Here is a 23,547-nt window from a genome sequence, read left to right as displayed (position 1 = left end):
CCCTCAAAGTCCTAGAAACCTCCCCTCCCACCCTCCATCCTAGGCAAACCAGGATAGGGCTGGTCACCCTTTGAGGAAATACAATGTATTTCCAATAGTTTGGCTGAATTTATCATAGAATTCTGACTTACAGAATTCAGAAAAGTAAAAATAAAGTCATTGGTCTATTCTATTAGTATGACTTTAGTATTGGGGCTTTCTCAAGGGAGGACTCTGTGGTCTACTATGGGGGCTGGAGGACCAACTAGAGGAGAAAGGTTGTTCGAGCTGTCTTTGCTTGAAAATGCCATTATCTCTGTGCTACTCCTTTTTATGGCTATTGTCATCATTTTAAAGATATAACAATTAAAAAGATAAATTACCTTACATAGAAAAATCCGATTTTATAAAACAAGAGCTAAATAGATGTCAGATCTAAGGATTTGTGTGTAGGGAGTGCACTTAATTGAATTGAAAAAACTTACTATGACCTGGATATATGTAACCCAGTTATCAGAGCTCATAGCAGAGAGTGCTGCCAAAGGCTGCAGTGTCCCGACAGATCACCACAGGCCAAGTCCATGGGCTTGAGTGTCCATGGCCAACCTTCAGAGCCAGATCCCTGGCAAAATTCTGTCTCCTGCCTAATCTCATGGCAGAGACTTGGGGTATATTGTTTCTGTTCCCCCTCTCCTTCCCTTGATTTCCATCAATCCACCCATCCCCCCTTCCCTTCTCATGGATCTTTTACCCAGCATTTGTGATTGAAAGCTGTGATAAGAATGCAGATAAAAATGGGTTCTTGGCTAGTAGGAAGAGGGATGTCTTATGGCTACACAGCATCCTCCAAGATGTGCTGTCCCAACTTTAACAATATATACAACATTATAAGCGGCCTGCTTCCTGGAGTATATCCTCCATATACAAACAACCAGCATTAGCATTGTACTTTATTTCCATCCCATCATTTATTCATTATATATTTTTTTAAATGGAACTGTGATCATATATGTATAGGTATGCCTAATTTTGTATCATACTTTTTACTCTTACGGCTTTGTCATAAGCATTTTTCCATGTTGCAGTATAGTCAGATGTACTAACTTTTTAAATGTGCTTCTTGTATAGATCTGCAACTATGTGGGACCTGCAAAGGTTATTGTTCAGTTGGTCACAAATGGGAAAAACATCCACCTGCATGCACACAGCCTGGTGGGAAAACACTGTGAGGATGGGATCTGCACTGTAACTGCTGGACCCAAGGACATGGTGGTCGGGTAAGTGAGAGCATGTGATACTGTGGAAGGTAGGAGCAGATACAACATGGGACTTTGACTGATTATGTCCTTTTCATACAGAACTTTCCCAAGACTATCAGAGGCCTTGAAATAAAACTGTGAGTTCTCACTTGGACTCCAAGGGGAAAGATATCCATATGTCTAAGTTTTCCTAAGTTTGCACCGTGGTTCTGGCCTAATTATTTATAGCACACACACACCCCCTTTCAGTCTCAGAAATGGCCCAGTTTGGATGATAAATTAAATGGTCACTTAACCGATGAAGCATTTGTGCCACTTTTAGCTGTATCTTCCTTCTGGAAATAAAGATAAGGACAAATTAGAAGAAACCTAACTATGGCAGAAATAAACACCTAATAGGTGGTTTTATACTCTTGATGATTCTTTTAATGAGCTATTGAGTCTAGATTTATGGTATGAACATTTTAAACATGAAATAGATCAATATTGTTTCAGATCTATGCTGTTTAGAAAGTGTGCACAGATAAGGAATGTAAATTTGTTCTGACATTCATAGACTTGAAACACAAATACATATTCAGATATATTCATTTAAGAATCTTAAATGCAGACAGAACAAGCAATTTTAAATGAATGAAATATTATAAAATAAATGCAGCCTAAAAGGAGTAAGAAACTTTAAATTAATTGTTTCATTTTTAAGAATATCTTCTAGGGTTTCCTAATGCTGTTTTAAACAGTTAGTGATAAAATCCCAGTTAATCTGGACTATTCACTCAAAAGAAAGGAATTGTTTAAATCAACTGTAATTAAGTGGATGGTAAGTATTTCAGGCTTTGAATTCCGATCAAGTTTTAAGTTGGTTGTCATTGGGGAGGTTGAGCTTTCATGTTCCTAGGTATTTCTTTGTTTGACTGTGAAAATATTCAAGTGTGAAAAACCTAGAGAGAGAGCTTTCTTTTAAGTCACTAAAATCTGATTCTTTTGATGTGAGAAAAAAAAGACTCTGGAGGAAGAAGCTTAAATTGATTTGAAAAATTCAGTTGTGCTTTATATGAACTTGTTTCAACATTCTCTTGAAAGACTGGCCTGTTTCCTGTTGTATGTCACAGTTGGTTCATCGTCTGTTTTGGAATACTCTTACAGTTCCTGACTGACCTATGAGAGCTTTGAAATGTAGGGTAATTGTCAGGGTTTCAGACTAATTGATCACTTAGTGTTTCTGCGGATTTACCCCAGTAGGCTGCTGTCAGTTTGAAGTGTTGGTCCTGTCTAATCTGTGTGATAATCATATCCTTTAGAGGAAATTATAGATGACGTTCCTTACGAATAATATTTGTTATTGTAAAACTGCTAGTATGTTGTCTATAATTTGGTGTTTCTGTGGCTTGGCTTAGTAATCTTCTAGGATTTTAGAAGGAACTAATGGTTATTTGGTTTGAAACCTACAGTGGGAATAGAAGTAAGTTCCCTGTTTCTAAGGAAAGGAAGGAAATCCTTTACTCTCTTGCAGTGAGGTTCTGTTATTGGGAGAACTCATTCATTCAACAAACATTTTGAGCATCTACGCTCCTAAGACTGATCAAAATGTCTCATCATAGCACTGTGGGATTTTTGTAACCCTATACAACAATTTCACTGAGGAATTTAGTCAAGAGGATGCCACTTAGGAGTTACAACAGACTCAGTAGACTTTCTTATTCAAGAGTGTTCTGTGAAATACTGGTACTCCTTTTATAATTGATTTTTTTATTTTTATTTTTTTTAAAGATTTTATTTACTTATTATTCATGAGAGACACAGAGAGAAGGCAGAGACATAGGGAGAGGGAGAAGCAAGCGCCTCGCAGGAAGCCCGATATGGGACTCAATCCTGGAACTCTGGGATCACACTCTGAGCCAAAGACAGGCACTCAGCTGCTGAGCCACCCAGGAGTCCCAATATAATTGATTTTTAATTGAGAAACTTTTGCTTACAGTATTTCCTTCATGATTTGTCTCTCTTATTTATTTATTTTTTTTAAGTTTCCAATGTCAGAACCTCTTGCATTTTAGTAGAGAGAATGTGCTAGTAATCTGGATTAGGGGCAATTTGTATGACTTCTTTAGCACTTTAATTCCTTCCTTAATAAAATATGAGTGTTGGGCTCCGTAATTAATCTCCAGGCCCTTTACCTCTTGAAAATTCTAAACTTAGCTAATATTATAAAATGACACGAGCAGACTTGCAACATATGTATTTATGGAATGTCATCGATTACTATTATTTGGCCCTAACTTGTAGGTAAGAATAGCACCTAGAAAAATTTAGGAAGATAGCCAGAGTTATTCCTTAGACTTGTCAATACTAGAAATGGAACCAAGATAACCTGTTTTCAGTAACACAGCTTAGGCTGAGTATATATTCACAAACAGGGCACCAATCCAGCATATCAAAAATAATATATAAAAAATAACTCTGAGAAAATGAGTGGGAAATATCAGTGAGGACGACAGAAATGAGAGACTCCTAACTCTGGGAAACGAACAAGGGGTAGTGGAAGGGGAGGTGGGTGGGAGGTTGGGGTGACTTGGGTGATGGGCACCGAGGGGGGCACTTGACGGGAAGAACACTGGGTGTTATGCTATATGTTGGCAAATTGAACACCAATAAAAAATATACAAAAAAAATTTTTTTAAATAACTCTGAGAAGATAAATAACTTTTAAATTATCAAATCCAGAAGGGAGATGGGGGGTGTGTGTGTGACTGAAATAGAGAAAGGGGTTTAGAGTAAACTTATCTTGTTGAGCACTGCGTAATGTGTAGAACTGTTAAATCAGTATATTGTACACCTGAAACTAATGCAAAATTGTATGTTACCTATACTGGAATTAAAATTTAACAAATAAAGGCAAATTTTAAAAAATAAATTATCAAAGCCAAAGAAATACTTTTCTTTGGGGTTCTCAATAAAACTTAGTTTCTATTTTCAAAGATATTTTGTTATCTAGTTTAAAATATTCATGTTTTAGATAACTTGAGTCACAACTGTAGGTTTAAATTCTTACATTTGGGGGATTTTGCCTTAAATTTTTTAATTTAGCTTTAATGTTTTAAATTTCATTTCTGATTTATTTGCTTAGTTAGCTTTTAGTGCCTGTCCTCATAAAAATAATTTTAGTTCAGTATTTTATTTTTGACCTTGAATATCGACAGTTTGCTTCAACAACATCTTAGTTCTCTGAAATTTCAATCAATGGAAACTATGTTACTTGACTTTGCTTTAAGCCATCTTCCTCACCAATAATCACCACACCCTCTGTTTCCTGGCAGCCCTGATTTAGAGAGATCTAAAGTCATTTTTTTAAACCCATATTTACAGCATTTACCAATTGGTATGCACTAGAAGTGGATATATAAATACAAAAGAGAAACAAGACCTCTCTCAATGAGCTAGTACAAACTGTATTAAATTGGTATTTTTGTAGGTCCAAAAACAATTGATTATTGGCAGTCTTATAGTGTTAACCCCAAATACACAGAAAAAATGCTGGTTGGAGAAAATGAACAAAGTATGGACTGAGATTAGAAGTATCCAACTTCCAAATTAGGGTGTAGATTGTGAGTAAGGGGTACTTTTGAATCTTGTACCAGCTATCAGTGTTTGAGTCCTGAGAGGAAGAAAGGCCAGATGGAGGGGCCTCTTGAGAATCCCAACCTAATGACGTGGGGGTTTGAACCTACCCAGAGGGCAGCAGTAGTTCCCAACTGATAATGATGATGATGGAACATCTGGCACAGTGTAGAGGATTTCACACCTGACTGCTAATTAAAGTCACCTTTGGTCACTTCATAAAAATACTGGGCCAGGCCCTCCTCTCAGAAATTCTGATCTCATTGGTCTCGCATAGCATAGAGTAGTGGTTCTCAAACTTTAGGCACATTGGAATCTCCTGGAGGATTTGCTGAAATACAAATTACCAAGCCCCACTCTCAGAGTCTCAGATTCAGTAGATTTGGGATAGGAGTTCAAATTTTGCATTTTAATAAGTTCTCAGGAATCACTGATGCTGCTGCTCTAGAAATTACATTTTGAAAACCATTAGTATAGAATATGGCATTCCTGAGTAAGACACAAGATTGTAGTCCCAGTCCTATTATTAGCTGTGATAGCCATCTGTTTAAAAGTTTTTTGTCGGGTTTCACTAAAGTAAAGTATAATTTAAATACGGTAATATTTACCCTTTAAAGTGTACAGTTCAATGAATTTTGACAAATACTCGAATAAGAACCACAGTCAAAGTATATAGTTCCATTGTCCCTACCCCCCCAAAAAAAAATTCTATGCGCCCCTTGGAGTCAACTCTACCTCCCACTCCAGGCCCCGGCAACTCTTGATCTGTTTTTTCTCCCTATAGTTTTGCCTTTTCCAGAATGACATAAAAATGGAATCATACACCACGTAGCTTTTTTGAGTCTGGCTTCGTTTACTTAGCAGAGTGCATTTGCCATTCCTCCCGGTAGTTGTGTGTATCAGCAGTTTACTCCTTTTCATTACAAAGTAGTACTACGTTGTACTCATATATATCACAGTTCATCAATCCACCTGTTGAAGAATGTTTCGTTTATTTCTTGTTTTTGATGATGAAACCACTTTTTGTGTGAACATAAGTTTTCATTTCTTTTGGTCTCAAGTAAATTCTGAAGAGTAGAATTGTAGGGTCCACTTGTCTTATAAGGAACTGCCAAGTTGTTTTCCAAAGTGGCTATACCATCTTGCATTCCCCTGTATTAATGTTTATGATCTTCAGTTTTTTCAGTTGCATGTGCTTAGTAATAAATGCCTGCTCTTGTTTTCTTTTACATTTTATTCTAGAAATTGTTGGACATGCACAAAAGTAGAAAGAATACCACAATGAGCCCTCACTGTACACATTACCAAGCTTTGACAATTAATCTTTACATCTTGATTTAAATATACCCCTGCCTAGTTATCTTTTGTATATTCATATCTGATCAAGTTCCATTCTGTTAAGAGGATACTTGGTATGATTTCAATCCTCTTAAATTTATTGAGACTTCTTTTACACATCAGAATATGGTGTGCCTGGTAAATGTTCATTGTGCAATTATAGAGAATGAGTAGTCTAATCAAGGTGAACACGTGCTATAGAACGCGTATTAGAACACATTATAGATCTATAAATGTCAATTAGGTCAAGTTGTTTGATAGTAGTGTTCAAGAGTTCTGTATCCCTACTGACTTTCTCCCTACTTGTTCTATCAGTTAGTGAGAGAGGGGTGTTGAAATCTCTGATTATAGATATATCTATTTCTTCTTCCAGTTTATAAGATGTTGTTTCTTATATTGTGAAGATCTTTTATTCAATACATAAACATTTAGAATTCTTATGTCTGCTTAATGGATTGATCCCTTTATCGTTATGAGATGACCCTCTTTTATCCCTGATTATACTTTTTTGCTCTAAAATCCACCTTGACTGATACTAATACAGAGCTATTTCAGCTTGCTTTAAAGATTTTATTTATTTATGCAAGAGAGGGAAAGCACAAGCAGGGTGGGGGAGGGGCAGAGGGAGAGGCAGACTCAATGAGCAGGAAGTGCTCATTCAATGTGGCCCAATTTCAAGACCCTGGGATCATGACTTGAGTCACAGGCAGATGCTTAACCAACTGAACCTCTCAGACATCCCTCAGCTTTCTCTTGATTAATGTTAGCTTGGAACATTTTTTTTCCATCCTTTTAGTTTTTACCTATTTGTGTCTTTATATTTAGAGTAAATATACACTGCATATAGCTGGTCTTATTTTTTTTAATTCGATTTGACACTCTCTGCCTCATAATTGAGGTATTAAAAACAATCTGTTTTTAATCTGATTATTGATTGAGCTGTGTTTCAATCTACCATCTTGCTGTTTGTTTTCTGCTTATCACATCTGATTTTTGTTCCACTTTTCCTCTTTTTTCTGTCTTCTTTTAGATTATTTGCTAAGATTTTATCTTCTTTTTGGTTTATACCTCTTTATAGTGTTTAGAAGTTGTTTTACAGCTTGTTATGCTACACATCTTTAACTTACCATAGTCTACCTTTAAGTAACTTTATACTTTTTTATATATAGTACATGAATAGTACTTCCATTTCTCTTCTATCAGCCTATGTGCTTTGTGTACTATATCTATACCTACAGATGTGATAAATTCCACAATATACAGGTTTTTTATTTTTGCTTTAAATGCTCAATTATCTTTTTAAAATTAGTTTCATAGGTAGAATTTAATGATTCATCAGTTGCATATAACACTCAATACTCATTAAATTGAGTGTCCTCCTTAATGTTCATCACCCAGTTACCCCATCCCCCCACTCACCTTCCCTCCAGCAACCCTCTGAAAGTTTCCTAGAGTTCAGCTTCTCTTATGGTTTGCCTGCCTCTCTGTTTTCATCTTATTTTTTCTTTCCCTTGCCCTATGTTCATCTGTTTTGTTTCTTAAATTCCACATATGAGTGAAATAATATGGTATTTGTTTTTCTCTGACGCATTTTCCTTAGCATAATATCTTCTAGTTCCATCCCTGTTGTTGCAAATGGCAAGATTTCATTTATTTTGATGGCTGAGTAGTAGTCCATTGTATGTATATGTATATATACATATATATATGTATATGTGTATATATATATATATACATACACACCATATCATCTTTATCCATTCATCTGGGCTCTTTCCATATTTTCACTCTTTTGGACATTGCTGCTATGAACATAGGGGTGCAGATGCCCCTGTGAATCACTGTATTTGTATCCTTTGGATAAATACCAAGTAGTGTAATTGTTGAGTCATTGGATAGCTCTATTTTTAACTTTTTGAGGAATCTCCATACTGTTTTCCAGAGTGGCTACATGCTCAGTTATCTTTTATTTTTTTTTTAAATTTTTTATTTATTTGTTTATTTTAATTTATGATAGTCACAGAGAGAGAGAGAGAGGCAGAGACATAGGCAGAGGGAGAAGCAGGCTCCAAGCACTGGGAGCCCGACGTGGGATTCGATCCTGGGTCTCCAGGATCGCGCCCTGGGCCAAAGGCGGGCGCCAAACCGCTGCGCCACCCGGGGATCCCTCAGTTATCTTTTAAAAGAAATTGTAAATAAGGAAAAAAATATTTATATTGAACTACATATTTATCATTTGCAGTGCTCTTCATTCTGTTTCATAGATCAAGATTTCTGTCTGGTAGCATTTTCTCCTGCCCTCCTTTCCTTTTTCTTCTACTGCTGGTCTGCTGCTGATAAATTCTTCAGTTCTCATACATCTTTAAACTCTTTATTTTGTCTCTGTTTTAGAAAGATATTTTTGAGGAGTATAGAATTCCATGTTGACAGTGTTCTTTACACATTCTTAAAATATGCTGCCCAGGGTCTTTTGGCTTGCCTTATTTCCAGACCTCTGCCATCATTCTGATATTTTGTTCCTTTCACATAGCGTGTCTTTTTTCTCTATCAGGTCTCCAGATTTTCTCTTCATTAGTTTTCATTTCTCTTTGCTAGTCTGAAGCAGTTTTATTATGGGCTTTCATGTAGTTTTCTTCATGACTTTTTGTGTTTTGGAGTTCATTATGATTTTTTGATCTCTGGGTTTATAGTTTTTTATTAAATTTTAAAATCTGTCAGCCATTATTTTTTTTTTAATATTTTTTCCATCCACTCCTCCTTTTCTTCTTCTTCTGAAACACCAACTACTTGTGTGTTTGGCTGTTTGAAATTGTCCCATAGCTCACTGGTGATCTATTATTTTTTAAAATTGTTCTTTTTCCTGTGTTTCGTTTTGAATAGTTCTATTACCGTGTCCTCAAGTTCACTAATCCTCTTATCTGTAGTGTCTAACAAGTTCTTAATTCCATCTAGTGTGTTTTTCTTTCAGTGAATTCAGTTTTCATCTCTGTAGGTTTGTGTGATGTCTCTTTTATATCTTGCAGGTACTCCTTAACATATTAAAGCTTTTTACCCTCTTACCTATATAGAATATATCTATAGTAGCTATATTAATGTATGTTCTACAAATTTTGTGTTCTTTCTCATTTCTGGATCTGTTACTATTGATTGATTGTTATCCTAATTATGAGTTGCATTTTCCTACATCTTTGCATGCCTGGTAATTTTTGATTGAATGGCAGATATTTTGAATTTTGGACAGTTGCATGCTGGCTTTTTTTTTTTTTTTTGTATGCCTTTAAATATTTTTGAACATTTGGATGAAATTAAATTCAAGAACATTTTGATCCTTTCTAGACTTATTTCTAAGCTTTGTTAGGGAAAGTAGAGCAGCCTTTAGTCTAGGGTTAATTTGATGCTATAACTAAGCCAATAACTTTTTGAATATTCATCCTGATGATTCATGTATTACAAGGTTTCTTAAACTATTCCAGTTCCATGTGTGTTCCAAGAAATGTTTTGCCTGCCCCATTCTGGTGGTTTTTTCCCCAGTCTCACACACATGCTCTGATCAGTACTTAACTGAAGACTCAAGGCAGGGCCATTGTACATCTCTGAATATGTCTCTGTATATGGTTCTTTCTTCTCTGGTTCTCTGCCTGTGAATTCTAGCCTCTTTGGCCTCCTCAAATTTTTAACTCTGTCTCCAAAACTCAGAGAGATTGCCAGGTCCTAGCTAGGGTCTCCCTTCCTCTGCTGCAGCCTGAAGACTCTAGGCATTAAACCAGCATAATTGCAGGATTCATCTTAGTTGTTTCTCTTAAGGATCACGATCCTATGCTACCTGTTCTCCAGGGTTGGAAGACCATTTTTTCATGGGTTTCATGTTACTTACTTAAGGTAAAAGGTTCAATCTACTCCCATCACTAACTGAAACAGAAGATTGGCTTCTGTATTGTTTCATTTATTACCAGAATAAAGAAATTATTCACATAAGGCTGATGCCCTTTTCACAGGGATTAGTTAAATAATATACATTAAAATTACTTTCAAAATGGCAAAGTGTAAAGTGTAACATAGGTGTTTGTCACTCTTGCTACCTATATATAAGTAGTTGTGGATGTTCTGTGTAGGAGTACAGCCTAAAAGGCCAAAAGATGAAGGTGTCGTTTCAGAAAAACTGCCTCTGCTTCCATACATATCAGTATGTCATGTTGCATATTTTTCTGTGCTGTATTCATGCATTCATTAATTCAACTGACATTTATTAGACACTCATATGACAAGCACTGTTCTAGACATTGGAGATCTTTGACCTTGGGAGCTTATATTCTGTTGGTCTATTTTCTTCTTTGTGTATCTCAGCTATTCTAACCATTTTATTTATTTATTTATTTATTTATTTATTTATTTATTTATTTTAGTGTAGCTGACACACAGTTACATTAGTTTCAGGTACACAAGATAGTGATTTGACAAATTTATACATCATGCTAGTTCATGTCCTACTTTTTTCTATCACTGTCTGGACACGTTTCTCATTGTGTCCCTGGACCTTTGTATGAATGCTCATCTCATTCTGCCTTCACCTCCTATATTTTCTTCCCCTAGTTCATCATTCATGCAGTATCTTATTCTTTGTTTCATCTAGTCCAGTTGTCATAATATTTCTGTCTTTCCTTTTTTTAAGATTTTATTTATTCATTTGAGAGAGAGAGAGAGAGAAGGAGCACAAGCAAGGGGAGAGGCAAGGGAGAGTCAGAGGGGGAGGAAGAACCAGACTCCCCGCTGAGTTGGGAGCCCGACATGGGGCTAGATCCCAGGACCTGGAGATCATAACCTGAGCCAAAGGCAGACACTTAACCATCTGAGCCATCCAGGCACCCCTATTTCTGCCTTTCCATTACTAATCTTTTTTCTTTCTTTCTTTCTGGGTAAAAGCCAGAGCAAAAGAAAAGTTTTTGACAAGCTTACAAGGCTTTAAAAGATCTGTGCCCCCAGTTACCTCTTTGAACTTTTCAATTACTACTGACCTCTTGTTGATTTTCCTCCAGCAACTTTGGCCTCCTTGCCATTGTTATCTTTTGAAAACACCAGTCATGTCTGACCTCAGGGTCTTTGCATTTGCTATTCCTTCTGTCTTGATACTGTTCTTCATATATCCACATCTTTTCCCTCACTCTCTTAAAAGTCTTTGCTCAGTTGCCATCTTTTCAATGAGGCTTTTTCTGACCTCTCCCTATTTTAAAACACCGTATCTTCTATTACTGCCTTTCCTTTTCTCCATCCCTAACTTATTTTTCTTGGTAACACTTACTACCTTCTAAATTATGGAGGTGAACAAATATTTGTTGAATGAACGAGTCTCCTTGGTAAAGGACATTTTTATTTGTTGAATTATATTTATTGAACGTACTTTTTTGTTTCATGTATGTGTGTTTCATATTTTTTAAATGAATGGCTGAAGTATTTCATATTTTTTCTTTAAGATCCCTTAACTTACTTTATTTAGCTTATTAACATGTTTTTGCCCAAAAGGTATGTAGGCTTCATAAGATAAAAGGTTTTCCATCCTGAATCCATGTAAGAATTGGATGGCATTCTAGTAGTAATAAATAATTGCATCCTTACAGATAACCAAAGAGGAAATGGCACTCCATTTAAATCCCATCTAGAAACCCAAGGATGATCCAAATGAAAAAAGAAAAAAAATCCTTCCAAATTAAACATTCCTCTTTTTTTTTTTAAAGATTTTATTTATTTATTCATGAGAGACAGAGAGAGAGAAAGAGGCAGAGACACAGGCAGAGGGAGAAGCAAGCTTCATGCAGGGAGCCCAATGAGGGACTCGATCCCAGGACTCCAGGATCAGGCCCTGGGCTGAAGGCAGCGCTAAACCGCTGAGCCACCCGGGCTGCCCATTCCTCTTATTCCTTAAAACAAAACAAAACAAACAAACAAAAAAATAAAAAATAAATTTAAAAAAAACAAAACAAAAAACTAGATAAGTTACTACCATATTCAGAATTTTTTTAAAAAATGTAAACAACTCTCCTAGAAAATACTTTAAAATGAGACTGGGTAAAATTTCCTTACTAAAATGTGTGTGTGTGTGTGTGTGTGTATGTGTGTGTACCCCACTCCCTTAATCATTTGAAAGTGTAATGAACCCTGAAAACCAAAAGATTTTGCTCAGTTTGCCAGACTCATTTGGTGGCAAAACCCAATCTGACCTGATGTGCAGTGATTTATAGTCTTTATTATTCCATTTGGTGAGTCTACCTCATATGTTCCACTGCAGAAATAGTAAGGTGTTTGATTATAGTGTGGACTTCAGCAACCAAGAGCCTGTGGAATTTTTTAAAAGCCACCGTGCTAATGGAAAACCGGACTCTTCGTTATCGACTGCCTAACTTTTGGTGATGGTTGTTGCTGTTACTGCTTTTTCTCCAGCTTTGCAAACCTGGGTATACTTCATGTGACAAAGAAAAAAGTATTTGAAACACTGGAAGCACGAATGACAGAGGCATGTACGAAGGGCTACAATCCTGGCCTTTTGGTGCATCCGGATCTCGCCTATCTGCAAGCGGAAGGCGGAGGAGACCGGCAGCTTACAGGTGAGCCTCCTCTCCCCACTTCGGTCCCCTGAGGTCAGGCTCTCCTTTGCTCGTGTGTAGACCACACACTCTTCTGTATGTCCCAGACCGTACCTCAAGATTCTACCCCACTTTCCCTGCTCAGAAACCTTTGATGGCATCCTGCTATTTTCTAGAATAAAATCTGTGCCTCCATGGCCTAGTTTACCAAGCCTTCACTCAATTTGGCCCCAGCGGGCTTTTCCAGCTTTACCTCCAATTGCACTGTGTACCTCCTCTCCTCATCATCTCCCTCTGAACACCTGATACATCTTCACACCTTTGTGTGTGTCTTCCTCTACCTCCCTAAAGCACGTACCCTGCCCTCTTCAGCCTGTCAAAACCAACTCATAATTCAATACTTAGTTCCTCTGTTTTAGTTTCCCGCCATTTTACCTCCTGCTGTTCACCTTCTTATAAGGAACCTCTTTGGTCTCTTCGTACTCTTCAGGCACATCATAAACTATTCTCTTTCTTGTAAAAATGCTAAGATTTTATGTTTTCCTGCTTTTATTTATATTTTTCCTTTCAGCCCCAATCCTTGTCCTACCCACCTGTGCCATTGCTGCTTTTTACATGTTGTCCATTAGTCTGGTCACCTTGTTGTCATCAGATACTCAGGCGACCCCAAACCAATCACTGTTATTTCACTAAACACATTCTGACATCCAGACTCAAAACCTTCACATCAACTTTGAATCCACCTCCTTGCTTATGCTGTATCTCCAGTCTGTAGCTCCACTCTTCTGTCCTCTTTCTAGCAAGTTCCGCTGCCCACTCTGTTTTTCTTGCTCTGCTGCTATCCATCTGCACCTCTGAACCAGTTTACACCCTGTGGCCAGATGAATCTTTCAAAAGCCCCTGCCACACCACTGCTCAGTATCTCCCTGCTGCCTACAAAATCCAAATTCGGTAAGCTGGCATTTTAGGCCTTTCAAGACCTGGCCCTGTGTGCATTTCCAATGCTCTTTCCCACTACACCCCTTCACATCAAACTGAATTAGAAGCACCAGGAATTCAAAAAAAAAAAAAAAAAAAAAAGAAGCACCAGGAATTCTCACTTCCTCACCTTGGCATATTCTTTCTGTTTTTGCTGTTCCCTCTTCCTGGAATGCCTTTATGTACCACTTTCATAAGTTCAAGTTGTACCAGCCCTTCAAGATATAGAGTATATGTCTCTTCTGCTCCAAAGCCTCTGGGTTCTTCCCTCCTTTGTAATTCCATCTCTCTTCACTTGTAGCTCTTTTACAGTACTCACCACCTTTGGTGATACTATGAGTTAAATACGGCTAGATCCATCAGCACGAAGCTCCATCAGGAGGTGAGGAAGGAGTCCGATGCAATGGAGCTACTCAGTTTCTCCAGAAGCACTTTTTGAGTACTTCCTATGTGCCAGGCACTGTGCGAGGCACGGTGAAATGAGCATGGTCCCTGTGCTAGGGAGCTTTTGGAATACTTATTTTCACATTTCACAATACAACTGATGCCTAATCAGCTTATTGTGGCATCACATCTTTTGTGGCTTCAGCTGTAATGTCTTGTAGGGAGAAAAAGGAGAATTCAGGAGAAGATAAGAAAGGAGAGAGCCAGTGGAGGACAGTTTTCACTATTTCACTATATTCACAGAAAATATAGGGAGGGCTTCTCTGGATACCTTTAATTTGGATGACATACATGAAACCGTTTTTAAAATTTTATTAGCAATACAAATAATTTCAAAAGAAAAAAACAGGTTTTTATTTTCAATTTATATTCTTTATTTGGGCTTTATAAAGACATCTTATCTAAAACATTCATGCTTTACTCTTTCCCTGCACGAATGCGCTGTGCTGTATGGTCCCAGATCGGGAAAAGGAGATCATCCGCCAGGCAGCTCTTCAGCAGACAAAGGAGATGGACCTCAGTGTGGTGCGGCTCATGTTTACAGCTTTTCTTCCAGATAGCACCGGCAGCTTCACAAGGCGCCTGGAACCCGTAGTGTCAGATGCCATCTACGACAGCAGTGAGTCCTTGACTTCTAACTGGAGGCAGCTTGGTATAGTGTCAAGTACAGACTTTCAACCCAGCCCTGGCAGTTACTTACTAGCTCAGAGTCCCAGGGCAAGTAACTAAATCATTTGGAGCCTCACATTTGTCATCTACAAATGGGAATACTAAAATCTAGCTGGAAAAGTTGATGTCTAGATTAAAAGTGAATGTTATGAGGTGAGCAATAAATGTGGTTTTCCTTCCTCAAATGTTCATGCTAGTCTTTCACATGCCATTTGATGATGGCAAATCTTTTTTTATTTATGAATTTTTTGCCATGAGGATATATTATTGGTGCTCCTAGAAAAACACCTCAATATTTTTTGTTGAGGCTCTAAAGAGATGTTAATAAAAACAACTATTATTCTCATCCATCTTCGTACTTGCATGTTCTAGCTTTTAACAAGATAAGAACTACATGTTAACCAAATGAGTAGTGTGGACAGCATGTGACTTCAAAATTCTATTTCAGTCTGTAGTTCCTAGAACTTTTTAAGAGTTTTACCATGGTCTTCAGCCTTTACCATGCACATTTCTTGTTTGGTATGCATGGGATTTATTAAACAAATCAAAGAAGCCTGCAAGTGTGGTACTTAGGCTCACTGAAAGTTTATAGAGTTTGGTCTAAGTAGAAAACTCCATGCCCCAAGTACAACAACTGGCCAATTTCTTTAATTTAAACAAGTCTGAAGGGAAGTGAAAGAGTTATAAAATGATGTAGACTTGTATACTAAAGATCACCTTAAAATGCAGCTGTGGGAGGAAAAAAAAAAAAAAGGAAGCTTTATACTATTACCACAAGAAACTTTTGCCCCAACCACACAGAATTCTAATTTAGTCTGGGGAAAAGAACTATAACCTCTCCCTTTTTCTTTTCTGTAAAATAAGAATGTATGAGTAGCTTAAGAAAATTGTATTTTTTCTAAATTTTGAAGACTCTTGTAAACAGCCTATCGGTAACATGGAAATAATTGAAGGTCTTGACCTACATGAAATTCCACAAATCCATTGGCTTGGTACTTCCTGAAACATCAGAAAAGTTCTTTCTCTTTCTGTATGAATCTTTCTTACTGTCTTAGTGGGAGACACAAATACTGTTCCTTTCTGCCTAGTCTGTTTGGGTAGTAATGATCCATGTTCAAGAAGTGAGGACTTCTGAGGACTTCCAGAAGCTTTTTTATTTGTATCCTTGTTAAAGCAATGTAAGTGAAGACATCAGTTTATTTCTTTAATTAAAGTATAATTAACATAACAGTATCATATTCCTTTTACACATAGAACATATTGATTTGACAGTTTTATACATTGCTCAATGCTTACCACGATAAACTATTTGAACTTTGTTTTGGTTAATGTGTGCTAAGGGCCGGGTTTCCCATAAGAGATTGACTTATGAAGCTGAGAATAAATTGTGATGTTGTTGTTTTTCTCCTCTGATCAGAAGCCCCCAATGCGTCCAACTTGAAAATTGTAAGAATGGACAGGACAGCTGGATGCGTAACAGGAGGGGAAGAAATTTATCTTCTCTGTGACAAGGTTCAGAAAGGTAAATATATGCTCCCATCTCAAGATGTGGAATGTAATTCTGAGTGTGTCTGTAAGTCACTTTTTGGCAGTAGATTCAGTAATATCCCTTTTCTACATGGAACTCTTTTAGAAAATATACACATTTCACCTCTTCCAAGTGTGTCTGTGGGTTTTTTTAAGCTGACTAATTAATTTTAAAACCTTCAATAGAAGTAAAGAGAAATAAAAAAAAAATAGTGATCATTGTAATCAGTGACATTTTAATATTTCTGTACTTTAAACTTTGGTATCTGAACTTAAACTAAAATAAATGAGTAATAGCCCATGTTTCACACACATGCCACACAGAATAAATAATATTTTATATAGTATAAAATTGTTAATTTAATTTATCTTATAAGGCTTCATTGCAACACTGAGAGGGCTTCTCCAAAACTTTCATGTGACACTCTGATGTCAATTAAGAAAAAGAGAATAAGGACTATAGGGAAATTCTCAGAGCATATTTCTCATAATTTTCACTTTCAGAAGAGGTTCTTGGCATTTACCTTTCATTAGCAATGGTACAAGATTTATAAGTAAGCAAAAGCTGAAAGCGATTGTAGTATTTTCTCAAACAGCTCATTTTTAAAATACAGTAATAGAATAGTATAATAAAGTTCTACTCACGACAAAATGGTGAGCGTTTTCAAAGTAAAGAATGCGTAACTGAAAATATAGCTACTAAATAAAAGAATGGTGGCTTAAAAAAAAAGAAAGAAAGAAAGAAAGAAAGAAAGAAAGAAAGAACATTATCATTCGAGGAAAATGGCCTGAGATTAAAAAGTCAGAAAAAGATGGGATCATATTTTAAGGTAAAGGTATATGTATCTTTATCTGAAAAAAGTTTCCACTGTCTCTGCATAATCTGGTATCAGCCTTCTTTTAACCCATTCTATCCAGTAATATGTGTACATTCAGTGAGTAAACACAATCTGAGTACCTTTGCTTATGAATGTGATTCTTAATCATCATCATTACATTGGAATGGCTCATTAAGAAAAATCTCGTACCTGGCTTGAAGAGTCTGAATAACTAAGTCCAATTTAGTCCTACCTGAAGGCAAAGGAATTGACCAGGAGCTAATGAGATGTTTTATCTAACCTTAATATTCCTAAAATTCTATTTATTTATTTATTTTTTAAAGATTTTATATATTTATTCATGAGAAACACACACACACACACACACACACACACACACACAGAGGCAGGGACACAGGCAGAGGGAGAAGCAGGCTCCATGCGGGGAGCCCGATGTGGGACTCGATCCGGGCGCTCCAGAATCACACCCGGGCTGAAGGTGGCGCTAAACCGCTGAGCCACCTGGGCTGCCCATAAATTCTATTTAAATAGAAATATGAACTTAGTTTTCATAAGTCAATAGTGCAGTCCTTCCTATAAAAATGAGAAGTGAAGCCAGGGAGATGCCAATCTGAGTTATATTATGATATTTCTGCAGAAGTAGAATCCATGACAGAAGTGTAAAATTTAGGCATTCTAATCTCATCCAAAGGAACTTGACTGATACAATGTTTTTAACAAGTTGTCAGTATGGACTGATAAAGTATCATAGGGAAGCAGCATAGTAGAATGTTTATGAGCCTGGAATCTGTGTTCAAATTCTGACTTCTCCATTTACTAGCTACTCAACCTTGGATAAGTCACTTAACCTCCATGGACTACAGTTTCTCTTCCGCAAAATGAAGATATTAATAGTATACCTGCATTGCAGTTATTGTGAAGATGAAATCAGTTAATGTGTACATATAAATCACTTAAAATAGTGCCTGCCATATAGTATACTTTACTAAGTATACTTAACTTTAACTTCATATAAGTTAAATATTATTATGTAGATCCATATGGAGTTTGAACCACCTTTGGGGATTATAATACTCCTCAGTATCCTTCATATTTCTCAGGAGTGAATTGGGCTAGTGATGGAAAGTGGGAAGGTCAAAAAGACTAAGTAAGAGAAAAGGCAGATTGAAGAGGTAAATCTAGTAGTCTCTGAATGTAAATGAAACTCAAGATCCATTAGTGTGGTAACAAAAAAATTCAGTAATTTGTGAAAATTTTAAAAGGTTTTAAAAGTATCTTTCATATTAATTTTTTTTAAGTTTAAATACATAGTAGGTAGAATCTGGAAACAGCAGGCTTATAAATATTATTTCTCCATGTGAAATTATATACCTAAATGTGATTGTTTGCAGATGACATCCAGATTCGATTTTATGAAGAGGAGGAAAATGGTGGGATCTGGGAAGGATTTGGGGATTTTTCCCCCACAGATGTTCATAGACAAGTAAGTGGATTATGGTGATGGTGATGATTTTTCATTTTCTGTCCTGTTGAAGTTCAGTGCTTAATTTCCATGTACAAAAAAAGAAAAAAAATCATAAATATTTTTTTAATTTGCATAAAAGGATACTATTTTTAAGACTCTTGTTTTCCAGAAAAGTTATCTACCACAGAATTATGAACAAGGCCTTAGACCACTGGCTCTGAGACCTTGTCAAGACATTTCATTTGGGTGTCTGATCACCTAACCATTAGGCAATGGCCCTTGGATCCTTTATTGGAACTATTTTAAGTATTTGCATTAGTCTGTTCAGACTGCCATAACAAAATGCCATCGACTGGGTGTATTAAGCAACAGAAATTTATTTCGTCACAGTTCTGGAGGCTAGAAGTCCCAGATCAAGGCCCGACAGGGTCGGTTCCTGGTGAGAGCTTTCTTCTCCTGGCATGCAGACAGCCACCTTCTGGCTGTGTCCCCACATGGCAGAGAGAAGAGAATAAGTAAGCTCTTGGTGTCTCTTCCTATAAGAACACTAAAATCTTGTCCAGTCACAACCCTACCCTCATGACCTCATTTAACCTTAATTACTTCCATAAAAGCTCTTTCTCCAAATATAGCCACACTAAGGGTTAGGGCTTCAGCATATGAATTTTGAGGGGACACAGCTGGTGCATTAAGTGTTCATCAGAGTAATTATGATGAGACCTCCTAATGAGATGTTCTAATGAAAAGCATTGAAAGGAAGAGTCTGCTACTTGAGGCTGATATCCTCATAATCAATCAAGAGTTCCCAGTGACAACTGAGTATATGAGTAAGAAATGAAAATGCTGTATCCCATCTTAATCACTCTGAGAGATTGAGAAATACTGTTTTCACTCCCCAAAGTTGGAAGCAATCCAAATGTACATCAGGAAGTGGCCAGTTAAATAATGGTGTATTGTGTGACGGAGTATTATGCACTTATTAAAGAGAATGAGTAATCTATGAACTAATGCGGAAAAAATCTCAGAAGTATAACATTAAAATTTTTTAAAGATATAAAACAAAGTGGATATAAAAAAGATAGAATGTTCATGTTTGCATATGCATAAAGAAACTTTGGGAGAATACAAAAGGAATTAATAAGGTGTCGTGTTTCCCTCTGGGAGCAGGCTCACAGTAGGAATTGCCTGGATTGGAGTGCTAGGGGTGGCAAGGAGAATTTTCAGTGAATGCCATTGTGTCACAATGTATGAGTATAGAATTCTGGGTTTGTAACTTTCTCTAGGTTGCTGTATTTTTTAGTAAATATGTCTAAACATTGGGCATAAAGAATACATTTAATGAGTAGCATTGCTGGGGGAAAAAAGTGGGCCTACCCCAACATTTGGATCTTTGTATCCTGCAGTTTGCCATTGTCTTCAAAACGCCAAAGTATAAAGATGTCAACATCACAAAACCAGCCTCTGTGTTCGTCCAGCTTCGGAGGAAATCTGATTTGGAAACTAGTGAACCCAAACCTTTTCTCTACTACCCTGAAATCAAAGGTAACTTGGTTGCTTTCATACTTGTATTCCATACTTGTGCTTGTTCCCATTAAAGGACAAAGCTGATTAGAAAAGATCTGTTGGCCACTTCCTTTGAATGACTTCCTAGGAATTGGCCCCTGGACCCATGGTACTTATTTTTAGGGAAGAGAGAAGTGATATACTATTTTGGGGTTCATGGAATTAAGTCCAGCCTTTCAAAACAATGCTATTTTTTTTTTTTACCAAACTTGTATGAGATTTAGATATTTGAGAATTGGTCTTTGAATCTGAGAGTCTGTCATTTATTGAGGATCTTGGGGTTCAGGCAGCTGAGTTGGAATGATAGCTTCCTATTCAGGAGAATCAGCCATTCCATCAACTGGCCTCAGGCAATAGAACAGGAGACTCAGCCACCATGCAGTGTGGAACCATAAAAATGAATGAAGCACCAATCTTTTCCTCACAAAAGATACCCCAAGAAGGGGAAAGAAGAAAGAATAGTCTCCTTGCATAGTTATAATGTGAATTATGATTTTGATAAGCTCCAAAGAGAAACAGCCACAAACACATATGAGAATGCTGAGGACTGTTGATTTGAAAGAAGCCATGAAGAAGTTAGTTTCTTCAAGGTCCTTCAGCCTGGGTGGGGGTAAGGGGGGCCAGTGTATTTCAGTAGTTGTGTGAGAAACAAGGAAGGAAAAGGGTTTCCTGGGCTTAGGGGACTAGAGGAGCTAAACAATTAGTGTTTGTTCAGAAAGAAGTGAGCCTTGTGAGCACCAGAATGGACCACTGAAGGCCAGGGCCAGGCTCAGAAGTACTGTGATTGGCAGCTGAAGAGCTCTGATTGACTCTGGAAAGGGTAATGACCAGGCCTGTTTGGATTTGGAATGTTGGCCCTGACTTCCTTCTGTGGACACTGAGACCACCTGAGCAGCAGATAAGGAGTACACGTCCAACAGACAAGTCCAAAGAGTAATGCAAGAGTCCACGTGATAAATGGTGAGGTTCATAAAGATATTAGTGCAGAGAATGAAAGGAGAAGGTGGTGTCAAGAAGACCCAGATGCTGGTTAAGGTAGGAGGTGAAGGAAAAATTGGGGAATCATAGATGGTTTGAGGAATCCCAGCCTAGGACAATTGTTATGTGGTTGAATTGATGAAACAATCAAAGGAGCAAAAAAGTAGGTTTGAGTGGGCAAAGAAGGACCTCAATTTAAAATATGTTGCATTTTAGGTTCCTCTGGCAAATTCCTAACAAGCCAATCAAAAGATAGGACTGGAAATCCAGAGGGCAGGGTGGGAAATTCAGCATTGAGAATCCTCTCAGAATGAGTGTGATAGAATCCTAAATGAGATAATTGTTCAAAGATATTTCTTAACCTAGATCCAGTGACTCCCAAGGAGGGGCGGGGGTCTTTAAAGTTAAGAAATGGACTTTGATATAATCAGCTTTCTTTATAATCCTATTTTGTATTTTACATATACAACTATGATTCTGAGAAGAGATCCATAGACTTCGCAGGACTGAAAAAGGAGTCCTAGCACAAACAAAATCAGAAATCCCTGGATTAGAGGGAGGTCACAGGGGGAGGTCAATGAAATGATTATTACAGGGCACATCCTGACTGGCATCTGAAGCCACAAAGGTGCCATAGTGATGATCCACAAGGGTGTTGGATCCTGTGATAAAAACATGTGATGTGTATTCCTTGAAGAAAGGTGCTTTTCCTAGAATTTGTGTTGTGGCAGAAGCATTTAGAAGATAATTCCATGAGTTCTTGTTTCTTTTCAGAGGTTATGACCTGTCCACTGATGGACCCAATTGATAGTGCATTCCATTACCATGGTGTGAAAACATTGTCAACAGAAGAGCCTTTTTTTCCCCCATCCACATAAAATTTCATGCAAAATCCCAGGACATTTGCCTGATGGCCTCTGGTTAAAGTGGAAGTGGGGAGCCAACCCATTCAGCCTTCCCAGAAGCCCATCTACCCTTATTTCTCCACCCAGCAACAGCCTGAGGTCTTCCAGATGCTGCAGATGAAAATCACTGCTTTCAATTAAACACTCTTCTTTAATAGATACAGAAGAGAAATATGGCTAATTTGGGGGGACTTTCTGAGGGAAAGAATAGATTTCTTCTCCTAAAATATGTCTTAACATAATGTCAGTTCTTAACACAGAGGATTATATTTTAAAAGGATACCAAGATTATCTACATATGTATGAGCCTAGAAACTTACAAAGCTGAGCTTGGTTTCTAGGCTGCTTGTCTACCTTTTCCAGTAGTATCTGTTCATCAAAAGAGTAAGATGCAGCAGGGGCATGTTCAGACATTCATCCGTAATCGGATTTATCAGATGCTGGGGTTAAAGAATGGGGTCTCCTGAAAGTTCAAAATCCCCACATGCATGCTTCAAACACTTTCAGACTGTCATTGACTAAAAGCTCCATGTAATACAAACAAATAAGAAGAACCATCTGCAAAAATAAAGAGTTAGAAGTTGAGCTCCACAGAAAGAATGGCCAAAATACATTGTGATAAGTTGTGTGAGACTAGAAATGTTTTATTGAAGGTAACAAATTACCTTAGTCAGTAAAACTGTCTGGATTATAAAATCCCAAGATGAAATAATCACAAAGAGCAATTATCACACTAGGCATAAGACTGGTCAGAAAAGTAGCAGGCCGTTTAATATAAGAGTGAGTGTATGAAAGTGAATCCAAACTATACAACCCAGGAAATCATTGTATACATTTTTTAGAAGTTATTAGACACACCTTCCACTGCTCCAGCACCTGCAGTCCCTCCCTATGTCGTTACCTAATTTTGTATTATTCATCATTTTTATCAATATGTAAAATTGTCTTATCTATTAATTTATATATCTATTGTCTTCTTCCATCTCCAATAGGAAAAATTTTCTTTAAGTCACAGATTTGGTCTTTCATGTTCATTGCTGCATTTCCAACATCTAGAACAAAATAAATCATATATATATATATATATATATATATATATATATATATATTTTTTTTTTTTTAAGTAGGCTCTACGCCCATGTGGGGCTTGAATTTACGATGCTGAGATCAAGAGATGTGTGTGTGCTCTACTGACTGATCCAGCCAGGCACCCCTTAATATATGTCATATGGTAGATGCTGAGATATATCTGAAAGCTGACTTATTTTTTTAAGGTTTTTATTTTAATTACAGTAGTTAACATGCAGTGTAATATTAGTTTCAGGTGTACGATGTAGTGATTCAACACTTCCATACATCACCCAGTGCTCATCACAGCAAGTGCTCTCCTTAATCCCCATCACCTATTTCATC

General features: G+C 37.1%; 1 protein-coding gene across 2 annotated transcripts in view; it reads left to right on the top strand.

Annotated features, from left to right (window-relative positions):
* Window positions 1-23,547, top strand: part of NFKB1 (nuclear factor kappa B subunit 1) — a 119,189-nt gene that overhangs the window by 65,897 nt on the left and 29,745 nt on the right. For both annotated transcript variants that reach the window (XM_072755556.1, XM_072755557.1), the window contains exons 6-11: window positions 1,108-1,256; window positions 12,624-12,787; window positions 14,649-14,807; window positions 16,275-16,379; window positions 18,615-18,706; window positions 20,092-20,230. In XM_072755556.1, the coding sequence (XP_072611657.1) occupies window positions 1,108-1,256; window positions 12,624-12,787; window positions 14,649-14,807; window positions 16,275-16,379; window positions 18,615-18,706; window positions 20,092-20,230 (808 nt within the window). The remainder of the gene's footprint in view (window positions 1-1,107; window positions 1,257-12,623; window positions 12,788-14,648; window positions 14,808-16,274; window positions 16,380-18,614; window positions 18,707-20,091; window positions 20,231-23,547) is intronic.

Source organism: Vulpes vulpes, chromosome 4 (genome assembly GCF_048418805.1).
Source record: "Vulpes vulpes isolate BD-2025 chromosome 4, VulVul3, whole genome shotgun sequence".
Taxonomy (NCBI): Eukaryota; Metazoa; Chordata; class Mammalia; order Carnivora; family Canidae; genus Vulpes; species Vulpes vulpes.
Note: the sequence above shows the minus strand (reverse complement) of the source record. Positions and strands in the feature narration are given on the sequence as shown.